The sequence below is a fragment of the Emydura macquarii genome, unplaced genomic scaffold (assembly GCF_026122565.2).
Source record: "Emydura macquarii macquarii isolate MOO-44397 ecotype Brisbane River unplaced genomic scaffold, CSIRO-AGI_Emac_v2 contig_1363, whole genome shotgun sequence".
NCBI classification, from domain to species: Eukaryota; Metazoa; Chordata; order Testudines; family Chelidae; genus Emydura; species Emydura macquarii.
Window position 1 is genome coordinate 20239554 of NW_027131500.1, and position 12522 is coordinate 20252075.

At 38.0% G+C, this 12522-nt stretch overlaps 1 protein-coding gene across 7 annotated transcripts in view; it reads right to left on the reverse strand.

The window, feature by feature from the left end:
- Positions 1 to 1666: 1666 nt before the first annotated feature.
- TRIM2 (tripartite motif containing 2) overlaps positions 1667 to 12522 on the reverse strand; it is a 116134-nt gene continuing 105278 nt past the window's right edge. For all 7 annotated transcript variants that reach the window (XM_067551876.1, XM_067551877.1, XM_067551874.1 and 4 more), the window contains exons 10-12: positions 11886 to 11956; positions 7842 to 7982; positions 1667 to 5892 (exon numbers count right to left, since the gene is read on the reverse strand). In XM_067551876.1, the coding sequence (XP_067407977.1) occupies positions 5740 to 5892; positions 7842 to 7982; positions 11886 to 11956 (365 nt within the window). In that variant the 3' untranslated portion in view covers positions 1667 to 5739. The remainder of the gene's footprint in view (positions 5893 to 7841; positions 7983 to 11885; positions 11957 to 12522) is intronic.

Genomic DNA, 12522 nt, shown 5'->3' on the forward strand with positions numbered 1-12522 from the left:
TGCTTCATGACTAGGGTCCCTACGTGCTACAGTAATACACATAAAAGAACTGCCCAATTTAAGATTATTTATTAAGTGCTCTGCTTTGCAACTTTTTAAAAAAGTTTTTGTATGTTAAAGATTTTTTTCCTATGGTATTTGGTACAAGTTTCCTTGGGCTATAGAATAAACCAATAGCTGTATAATTTTTAAATTTTCAGTTCAGTGGAGTAAGGAGCATTTGGTCTTTATGGAAAGACTAATGAGAGTATTGGAAAAAAGTTGTCCATGTTTGTAGACGACTGAGGTAGAATGGTTAATATGAAATAATAATGTACTACCCCTACACACTGTATTATAATGAATAGCAAAGTAAGATACTGAAGGACATTGACATTGTCATTTAGACAAATATTTCATTGAGCACTTTTCTGTGAATATTTGCACTAGCATTTCTGAATAAGAATGTTCAAAGAAATCCAAGAGTTCAAAACACAACAGAATTCTTGATTATTCCACTCCTCCCCCAACAGTTCTGTGTTCTCTCCTCTTTCCCTTTTCATATTCTCTCCTCCGGAGTAGCCAGTGCTCAGCATTTCTGAAATTGTGGCCCATACGGCTCTGCTTCATTGTGTTTTGTTTTAGCTAGCAGCCAAATAAAATGGATTGTGTACTGCCAAACTTTCAAAGCAGATAGAGTGCTCTGGAAAGTTCAGCACTGCACTGTCCCTCACAGCCATATATTAATGTGAAGCTTGATGAATGAGAACAAAGCTTTACCAATTCAATACACTAGTAAATTTTGCCTTAGGAAAAAAACCTAGAGGCCTTGAGATATGGCTGCTGACACAGCCTGAGACCTTCAATAAGGAGAGGGAAAAGAATGCCTAAGTAGGGCTGGTCCAAAACAAGAGAAATAGGGTGAATGCTTCTGTCTTTTGAGGTGCTTTGGCCTTCTGATTGTCCTGCCATCAACACACCTGACTCCCCATGAGCCTGTGCAACTCAACTGTCTCCAAGCCAGCCCTGCTGCATTGAGGGAACTACTTGTTAAGTGAGTTGTTGGGCCAAAGTGACTTTTCATAAGATCCAGCTTTGGCGATTTCACCAAAGACTAAGAAGGAATCCCAAGCATCATCAAAAGAGAAAGGTAACTGGCCAATAAGGTGTTACCATAGGGAGGGAGTCTGTTTGAACCACTTTCTAAGGGCCACCCTGTAATAGTGTGTTTTTTCCCCTAAAATGTTGACCCCAGTGGACAGAGTCAGTGTTAACAGAGCATAGAAAACAAGTGGTAGTATGTATCTTAAAAGGCTATAGCATAGCTGAACATATTTCAAAGACTTAAATGAAGAAAGCCTACAGTTCTTAATCATATTCTCACTAATGAACGAACTGTCACATTTAAACTTTAAGACAGGTTACATAATTAGCCAAAGTAAGTTTGATACACTTCCAAAAAATAAAGACACCCCAAAACAGAGGACATAAGCAAAAAATAATCCTCTCTCCTTCCTCTGCGTGAAGGTCAGAAGTGACAAACACATATGAAACAATCAGTTTTCCTGCCTTGTGACCTGTGGCAAGAGGTTTTCCTTTTGAAACAATTGCCCCTTTCTCAGTACTATGGGGATATATATGAGAACAATGAATGTGATACACTGACAAATAAATCCAACTCTGAAAATAACAGAGGAAACAAGCTTTATTTTTATTATTTGAAATGTGTGTGTGTGGTAAGGATACATTTGACTGGTTTTTCCTATGTTCCCAAGACAGAGTAAATTTTAAGTTTTTATTGTAGGCTAAAGCATCAAAATACCATGGCACACATGAAGCTAAAACTACACACATACAAACACTTTTTGATGCACATCTTTCATCCTCAACCTTAAGTAAACAGTTTGTATTTTGTCCTCCAAGGAAAAAAAGGAAAGAACAAATGAATAGAATATTTCAGTATCAGTTTGAGAATGCAAGACTTTATATGTTCTATACACAAAACATATGAAACTGACTTACGAAAATGGAATGTACAAAAAACTTTTAAAAATGTATATTCACTTCTAGGCCTGGAAAGGTACAATGCATTAAATGATACGGGATTTCTAGCACAGGGATATTGCGAGACATTATGCAAATTATGGAACATTCCCATGTCATAAAGCAAAAGCATCAGGGTTAAGGCTGTGTTGCTCACAAACATTAACTGAAGTGCTGTACATTCACCAGAAACATCATAACCAATTTAGGATCATCCTACTCTACATACAAATATCTTTCATACAGTCTCCACAAACAGACCAAATAATCACTGCTCACAATTCTTCATCTTCAAGAAAGTTTTGAATGTACATCATGACTTCATAACCTGTTGTCATCCATAAACAAAAACCATTTCCTTATAACATCATAACTTATTGGGCACTTATAGTTTTCATTATGGCGAGACTAGATCCTTAGTTATAAAAAAAATTAACAATTATAAAGTTGAAACTTTTACAGAACATAACAGCATTTAGTAATTAACACGTCTCCAACACCACTAGGCAATGTTTGCCTCAACCCATCTTCATTTCCCTTTTCAATTACGTTGTTGAAACATTAATCTATGTAAAAATGCATTACTGTTTGTCCGAGATTTAACTGAACAGATACTTTTCTTCCACTTCAAAAATTAGTCAATATATAGTCTGCTAGTTTGTCCTAAAATACTCCAGATAACACAACTCCTGGAAAACCTTTTGACATTACTTCCATTTGTTATATAGTTTAAACAGAACTCAGACCTCCACCACTCATTCTGTGCTGCCAGTCTGTTAGCATTCCACTGAAGTCAACAGAACAGTAAAGATGTACATGGCAGTACAGGAGGTGTGTTCTACCTGGAGCCTTCGATAGATGCTAATAATTTAGTAGGCCAAAAAGTGAAATTCTGACAGTTACTTAATTGGAAGAGAAAATAATCTGTCACCAAAAAATATTACCAAATTTCTGCCATTCTTGCTGTCTTTTTGAGGAGGGTGGGGAGGTGAGGTGTTGGGTTAGCTGAATAAGTTTCAAAAGCACACTGTAAAAGCAATGTGTTTCTCAGTCTCCTTGTGCCACACAGATAAGGTTGGCATAAAGGGACTGCCTGATATCATGGAGTTTAAAACTGCAACTGCCAAGTATTTGCTATGTAAACAGAATCCAGATTAGGGCCAGTTATCAGCTTTGGTCAATATCAGAGGGTGCTGCACTGATCACAGGTTCTGAAAACTCAACACAAAAGAAGAACAAGGCTCTAGAAAGAAGGCCACATCCTCCTTAATGTGTTAGCTTGTTTGTAAACTGAATACATCCAGTTTTCATCAAGATGTGACAGATTGACACATTAATTAATGCCTTATTTACAAGGGAATGATCTTATTTTTTGAAAATCCTTAGAGGAACAATGTACATACATGTATATATGCATAAAATGGTATCATCTTGAACATGTGTTTTATAGAACTTTTTCAAGAGACCATTTAGGGACCAATCCCTATAGGCTTCAAAATTTCTAGGTCAATGGAGGATTTGGCCTGTACTGATTTTTCCCCCCTTGGGTTATTTTAATGGAAATTCTTCCATTTATCATTAGCTTAGTTAAAAAAAAAAACCTTAGGCCAAGTTGAAACTGTCCTTTACAACTGTACTCAAGATTAACAGGATAATTTATGGTGAAATAGTTGAAGGGACTTTAATCCTCCCTGCAGAATTTTAGGACAAACTAAATTAAAGCACAAAATAGCTTGCCCTCTTAGTAATACTTGCCTTGGCATTTAAAATTTAGAAAATATCATGACCAATTTTCCAGCTACATTTTATAGTTCAACCCTATAGCCCTTAGACAAGCCAGTCATGCTACTGAAATCATGAGACTAATTTTGTGAGCAAGAGTTTGCGAGATTGGGCTCTATGCGCAAAAAATAAGCAAGTGCAGGGAAAAACCCAAGAAATATAACTTAATTAAAAAAATAGACTGCACTTCACCCTCATGAATTTCATGGTGTGCTTCTTTACAGAAAATTGATGAGTTAATCACATTTCTCAAAAGAGCTGAAACAGATTTAACCTGTTAGAAACAAGCTGATACAAGCACTTTAACAAAAACACCTTCAGTTTTGCAGACACATTTAAGATGTTCCCCCGTTCACCTCCCTCTTTAAAAAATAAAATATAAAGAAATAAAGAAAAACTATTACTCCAAGATTATTTTCAGTCATTGGCACCATACTGACCACAGCCTCTCTGCACAGGGTTGAGAGAGGGCATGACTCTGTATACCTGAACAGTATCAACTCATCTTTTGACTCTTCACTTTACAATTCTTAATAAAACTAGTGCTTCTCAAAATGGGCAGGTTCACATTATGAACAAGAAAATACTTAAAATAGAGCCAAATTTTGTAAGTCACATGACTAAGCATTTTAAATTAAATTGGTGCTTCAAAAGAAGGATAGTAGAGATTTGGCAGGGGGAATGCCTTTACAGGGTGCTGCCATACTCAAAGGGCTTGCTCAAAATCACCTACATTTACTTTCTTTATTCCTGTGTCAAACAAACATACACACATACATAATGGGACCAATCCTGCAGTCCTCATTTTGTCTTTAGAAAAAAATTCCATTGACTAAGGACTTCAGAAAGTGGTTCAATTCACTCTTACTTGTAATGTACTTTTCTTGAGTTAAATAGCTTTAGTAATCCTGGATTTTCACCATACATCCTTTGTTAACCAAAGTTTCTTTGGTTGTACAGTGTAGGTCCTCCAATGGGGTATCTGTGTGGCTTTCTGTCCTGTTTGATATGTTGATGAATATATTGAGTTGCCTTTAGAAAGTATGGCAAAGAACATGTATGGAAAAGTGGCATACATGAATAATTGAGTTGACATTGTCACGACCCTGATTCTAATGACTTAATTTGGTGTTAATGGGCCTGTCATTCTACAGAAATTCAGCAGTAACTAATGTATCATTACAGTACAGTTTTTCCAAGGCTGTAGAAATTTCAGGTCTCTGGAAAGTCCTTACAACACACTGAGCTGCAGGAGGGGTTGGAAACAAGCACATGAAACAGTCCTTCATTAATCTCACAAAGAGTAGGGAATTTGCATTGATTTGTGTAGTACTAAAAGTTGAGCTGTGTTAGGTCTGGCAAATAGAGCTGGAAGGATTTTGCATGACTTAACCTTATATCTTTACTAAAATAATCTACTTGTTATAGTTACTAAGACTGAAGAATGTTACATGTGTAATACCTACCATCACAATGAGATCTAAGAGACTCCCAGTCTTCACTACTGGGTTAAATAATGCATAACAACGACACTTTTCAAATTTGGAAGCTCTGAACAGGAGCTACCCTCCACAGGTTAAATGAACCCCTTCAGATAGTTTACATATTTAAATTTTATTTATTTGCAAAATTAGTCGGCTCCTAAAATTCCTGTTCCGTAAGCTGTAGGTCACGTTTAATATTTCATTGTCTTTCTGAATTCATCAAAACAGGGTTTTGTTTATTAACCCTTATAACAATAAGTTCAATGAGGAACATAAGAGGTGCAAGTTCTATGTAAACAAAGTAAGTTTGGAAATAAACATGAAAGTCCACAGGAGACTCCTTCAGTATTAAAATATAATTAATTAAAGTACATATCCTGCAGGGAAAGATTGATTAAGGACCTCTGGGACCAGTCGTTTGTTAAGGGCCATGCAGCTCCAGAGCCCATTGTTACTGCAAGTATCGATAGACCTTGAAGCAGTGATTTCCAGAGTCTGCAACTACAACATGGCCATCTGAAGTTAGGGCCAGACCTTGGGGACCATAAAGTGGGTCAGCAGATGTGTTAATGTAGGATAAAAAAGATCCGCTTCCATCAAAAACCTTTAAGGAAAGAAAACACATAAGAAATGTTATATTTATGAATAGGAGTAAAACTAATGGGCCAAATTATGTTCTCAGCTACACTAGTGTAAGTTTGTAATAATTCCATTGATTTCATGAACTCTGGATTTATGCCAGTGTAAATGGGAGCAGAACATGACCTCATTCTCAAAAGATAAAAATATATATTTATTTTTACTTGTATGAGAAAGCCTATCTAGGGCTCTAGATGCCTTTGCCAAACTTTTATATATATATAATCAAATTAAAAATAAAACTAGCAACTGTTCCTCACTCCAAAAATAACCATCTCTAATAAATCAAACACAACCAGTATCCACCTCTCTCCCCCACAAGTATCAGCCTTCATCATGCTTCTCCCTAATCCCACTAGATAGATCCTCAGGGTGCAGCAAAAGCAGGGATTAGATTACAGCATTAAGGGCCCTTCATAAAGCACTTCCTGCCAGTATCTCTTTTTTATATCAAGTGAGCTTCAGCTGAAGCATCTCTGCTGAGTCATATATTTAGTTGCTTATTAGATATTCTCTGGTGAAGGAGTTTGTTAATGAGAAAGGACTGATTCACACTTGAAACAGAACAGTGCATCTTTCATGACAAATGCAGAATATTTTCTCAATATGTTAAAAAAGATAATGATAAAAAGCTACCGGAGATTCATATCAGTGTCTGAATAGAATATTTTCTTTTTTCTGTGTTTAAGTATGTCTCCTACTTTGTTATAGTGACTATACATTACTACTGCCTGTACAGTACTGTACAAACCTCCTACGTGCAGTAGTTGTGCACAATTTCTCATTTGACGTCAGTGGATTTGTGTAGTCCAACACATGATGGAGATCTCAGCCCTAGTGTTAGAGGGCCAGTATGCACCAGTGGTGGCACGAGCAGAGTAGGGTTTTCAGTCTGCTGTTGCAGAAAATAGCAGCAACCAATCTACTCATCCCCTAGGACGCAGATTAGGAGGAGCTGGCTCCTGAGTCCCAAGCCACAAACTGAAGAGCCAGGATGAGGGAAATGGGTCCACCAGAAACTCATAAGAAAGCCAAAGTGTAAACAGACTAGAAGGTTACGGTGCCTTTCTCCCAGAAGACAAATTAAAATAATAGGAGAGACCCAGACTATGAAGGAAGAGAGAATCTTAAGGGACATGGGCTTGTCCTGTTGGAGGAAAAGGAAAGGTCTCTTGCCAGCTCATATCTTCATTCAGTAGTCCCTTCAGGGCCACAAAAGCACCACTTCATTCTTTTTACCATCCCCTGGTGGCCAGCTGAGGATCTCCACTCCTTCCTGCCCTCCTTTGATCAGAGAGTAGAGTGCTTGCTTCAGCAGATGGCTGAAGCTAGGCCCTGCAGGCAGACCTAGAAGTGCTTCTCAGCAAAATAAACATCTGGCAGCCCAGTCTTTCTTGTGAGATATTTAAAATTTATTTGGCTGTCCGAAGAGCACCCATACCTGTGCACTCAGCAATTTCATTGTTCAGTTTGCCCTACCCTACCACTGCAGCATGTCTGTGTCCCAGCTCTGATGTACTGAACATACCAATGTTAGAAATATCAAAGGGGTATGTTTGGTTGGTATTCATTAGAGAGAGCAAGCTCTTCAGATTGCTCTCAATGGTGTGGCCTATGTAAAATACATTGGGGGAGGGGGGTGTCTTTGTCCGCTTTACAGAATAGGTGTCTTTACCACAACAATTCCATCAGCCTTGTTGGTGGTCATAGCAAACAAAGATTCTAAGGACTGAAAGAGCATGGAGTTTTATCTACCCTGCCAGTCCTAAAAGTGGTCCTGCAAGCCTGCACTGAGGCACATTAAAGCTTGAGCCTGTTTTGTGGGAAACAGGGCTTCAGTGTCCAGGGCTGTCAATCCAGTATCTTCCATAAGTGCTCTAATTACTTTTTTTTAAAATATAACATTTTGTCTACCTGTATTCGACTGTTTCCCCAATCGGCAACTATAATATTTCCATTAGAATCTACAGCTACTCCTGTTGGAGCATTAAACTGTCCATTGCCTTCTCCATTAGATCCAAACTTCAACATGAATTCTCCTTCCTGGTTATACACCTATATGAAGTTGGGGGGGAAAAAAAAAAAAAAAAAAAGCCTTAGGTCAAATGTTACTTAAATTTCTAGCTAGCCTGAGCAGTTTTGGTTGTCCAGTTCATTGCCACCAGAATGACTTAACAACGTTATAAGTAAAGTATAAGACTGGGTATTAAACAGCACACAAGAATCTCTCCCCTACTTAGGGTGACCAAATAGCAAGTGGGAAAAATCGGGACAGTGGGTGAGGGGTAATAAGCGCCTGTATAAGAAAAAGCCCTGAATATCAAGACTGTCCCTATAAAATCAGGACATCTGGTCACCCTACCCCTACTTGATAAGCCTGTCTTTTCTGTACTCCCTGGTATAGGTAATTATGTTTCTCATTTTGTTTTCAGGGAGGGGGGGGGCAGGGGCAGTAGGGGGCTCTCCCTCATTTAGAGGTGTTATATTTACCTTACAAAAAAAGGCACTAGAGTACATACCATATTCTCAGAGTGATGCTTACATTTAATTTTAAAATAGCCAGTGTTAACATTTCATTTTTGGGGAGTAGAAAAGCAGGAAAATAGTTGGCCAAGAATGAAGATCTTGTTGGATTCGCTGCCAGCCACCTGAACGAGCCTACACCCTGAGTAATCAATTTATTAAAATAAGAAGTACCCCCTCTCTAGAATCAAACACGTGGCAAAAATCTTCCTAAAGATCAGAAAGTGTGTGGTTAACAATAGGACCCACCTCCACTCTCTTCTATTTCCTATATGGAAGTACATGGGAGAGGAGAGATTTTGCCTTTTCCCTTCGGACTAATCCTGTGATCTGCTGACACCCCACCCCCTTCTCACTTTAGGTCCAATCTAGCATGAGTATATGGGGGAGGGCTAGGAACTGGTGAGTGCAAGCAAAAGAGCAGTGGGAGTAGGGGGACATTGTTTTGCATGGCTTTATCCACACCAACTATCAGAGTTGGCTGGCCATAGGGAACAAAGCATGCTGCACCCTCTGATAGGTAGCACAGTAACTGTTCTCTTTGCAGATGTGTGTACTGTTTCTTTAAATTCATGGTTGAAGGCATGAAACAGAGAGCTGATAAGGTTCCATCTCTAATTCTGATGAGGAGAGCATACTTAACACATGCCTTAGGCAGGGTTGAGTGAGACTGAAGAGAGATCATTATTCATAGTTTGCAACTGTCCCAGTTTGTGTGGGACCATCCTGGGAATTTATAGTCCCAACCAGAGTCCCAGGCAGTGGGAGGAAGCAGGAGCTACTGTCCAAAAATCATGTTACAGTACAGGATGGTGCAGGCAGGGGCTCAGTCAATTCTGTTATAAAGTTCAGTGACAAACAATTTTGTAAATTTGAGGGGAAAACTAGCTGCCTTTCTGTGCAGCAACGCTAAGTGCTTCCCATCTACCACTTCTGTGGAGGCACGGAATGTCACTGCTGCTCAGGTGTGCATGCAGTGCTGACTGGTCATCACATAGAGATGCTACAGTGGTGAGTGCGTCCTTCACACCTCACATAGCCACAAGGTGAGAGTCTTGGCACCAGACCTGGCCATACGAGGTGGTGTTTCATGTACCTCACAGCATGGTTGGGGACTCACAATAACCTGTCTGAGGGAATGTAAGGAGGAAAGAAGACTCAGCTAAGTGAAGAAAAGAAACCAGCTTCTGTCTGCAAATGAGGTGCTTAGCGAGTATGGGGAGCTAATAAATAAATAAAATTGTAATCAGAAAAGAAGACAGAAAGGAATGGAAGAAAAAGGCTGGACAAGAGACTTGCCTAGGTTAACAGGTGGCAAGAGAAAATATAGCATTGGGTAAGACCTGGAGAAGTGGAAGAAGGAGAGAGAAAACAGTTCATGGGGGATGGAGATGAATTAGTATGTAAGGTTGGGTCCTGAGATTTAAAAAAAAAAAAAAAAAAAAAAAAAAAAAAGGAGGGCAAGAAAAAAATTTATGGCAAGATAAAAATAGAAGAGATAGAGATGTGTTTTTCTTCTTCTGGTGAGGAACAGGGGAGATCACTGAGAGGAAGTAGTCATGGTCAGATGGGGGTTCTATGGGGGAGATGAAGAAAGAAAAACAGATCTATGGTGGGAGAGGAAGGACAATTATTGTCAAAGGATGATTTTTTTATTTAAGATGTGTGTGGTGGAGGAGGAGGGAGGCTGGTGTGTGCCAGTGGAGGGTTTTAGATGCATAAGGTGAATTTTAGGGATTTCCTCTCTGCTTCTCTCTCACTTTTAAGAAGAAAATAACTTCAATATCACCAGAATGTACAGAACTTTCCAACATGTTGATAATTATATACACAAAAAAAGAATAAAAGGGTAAAAAAACTTTTTAAATTTAGTTTTAATACCATCAAGGCAGAAAAAACAATATTGTTATATATTGAATCACGTCAGGGCCCAATGGGAACTCTTTAATCTAACTGGGAGGACTATCTGATTTGTGTGCATTTTTACTAAGATGCCATATCTCTTACTTCTCTTTTGACTGACTTGTGTGTCTCATAAGATGCCCCCAGTTTCTGAAGCTCTCTGCAGTCACTTCTATTACTGCAGTAAGTCCTGCCACTGAAGGTATAATGTATCAAATAAGAGCCCTCCTGCTGCTGACCCATGTAACCCATCTGCTTTATGGTTCCTGCAGTGGTCTTGCTTTTTCTGTTAATCCAAACCACATGAGCTGCTATTGCCTCTTTAATTCCAGAAAATCGTATGAAAGAAAGGTCACTATTCAAAAGCTAGAGATTTAATACCAGGTTAAAGATAGTCGATTACACTACATTTTATTATTCATGTGACAATCAGATAATGGCATATTTGAAGTAAATGTTAAGATTTATGGCTTTACAGAGTGAATATTGACCAAGACAACTAAATCTTGATATTCAGCAGAACAGGAAGTCAATGGGTGAAATCCCAGCTGCATTAAAAGTCAATGTCAAAACTCCATTGACTTAACTGGAATCAGGATTTCACCCAATATATTTAAGTGCATACATCTGAGAATTTCTTTAAGCATAGCAGCATTCTTTTTGGGTCTGTTGGAGTGGTGGGGTGCATTTAGTTTATGTTTTTTGCAGGGGAAGAGGGAAAAACTAGCATTCTAAATTGGAGGGGAAGCTTGAAGTCCAGAAAAAAATAATTATGCAGGTGAGTAATAACTTCTTCCAAATTCAGCGGCGTCCCACCAGCATATACTTATCTGATATGCTATCTGAATGGTAACCATTGTTCCTGCCCTCTGTCTTACTAACCTGACACAACAGAAATGTAATGACTTGTCATAGGACTTTTCAACCAGTCATGAACCAGGACTCTTCTTATGGCTCTACGCAGGAATTACTGGGTGAAATTTTATGGCTTGTGTTATGCAAGAGTTAAGATTAGTTAGTCATAAATGATCCCTCCATTTTTAAAACCGATGTATCTATGACAATGTAAATGTACATTTAACATGTGGCCTCCTTTTACTATACTTTGCTATATTAGTTTTAATTTAGACGTGAGGAAAGCATTTATTGAGAAAACCTAAAAGAAGGGAAAATATATTTCATTAAATAAACAGAATATAGCATAACAGATTATTTGACAGGAGCAAAATAACAGAAACCCATTTGACTTTTTTTTATATATCTGAGTTACACCTTACATTTAAATGTTATTTTATTAGAAAAAAAAAAAATTACCCCAATCCAATAAATCACCTATATCTACATTAAGAAATTACTTGTTAAATCTCTGCATTCCCAGTCCTTAATGAAGCCATTCTTTCTTATTCAATTTTGTGAATTAGACCTTGGATTAACATCATCGTATCATAATAGGGTTTTAGTTTTAGTTTAGTATGGGAGGCAAGATGTTAATGAGAACTGCCAGAATAGCAAAGTGGCATTAATTGACAATACCTTGACAGAATGATTATGGAAATCTGTAACAATAATTTCATTGTTGCTGTTTACAGCTGCAAAATGAGGACCTGCAAAACAAAAGAGGGAAAATAAATATAATAAGAATAAATAATAAGAATAAAACTTCAAGGATTTTTTACTTAATGGTTTAAGTTATGATAAAAGTCCATTCTAGTCTTTTAAAAAAAAAAAAAAAAAAAAAATCAAGGTTGGCTTCTGAGCAATACCAGTCAAGTCGGAAGGAACAACAATTTGGAATTATGAATCTTTTCACTCCATTTTCCAAGTAAAATGGTACATATTTTAAAATTGGCATATGCTCCATCCACTCATCTGTTACAGTTATCCATCAGTAATGTCTATTGTTCCCCCAGTTACAGACTGATTATTATATAGGGTTATAATCTCTTGTTAACTAGCACTGGTGCTCAGGGCCCTATTATCCATTAGGCACAACAGGCACAGTGCCTAGGGCCTACGAAACTTTCAGGGCCTAAGAAAAAAAATGTATACATAATTTTTTATTTTTATTTAAAAAACTATTTATTAATAGCTTAAAATCAAATTAGTTATTTCCGTTGGGGGGGGGGGGGGGGGGGCGGCTTACGAAGGCAAGGGTGCCTAGGGCCTATGA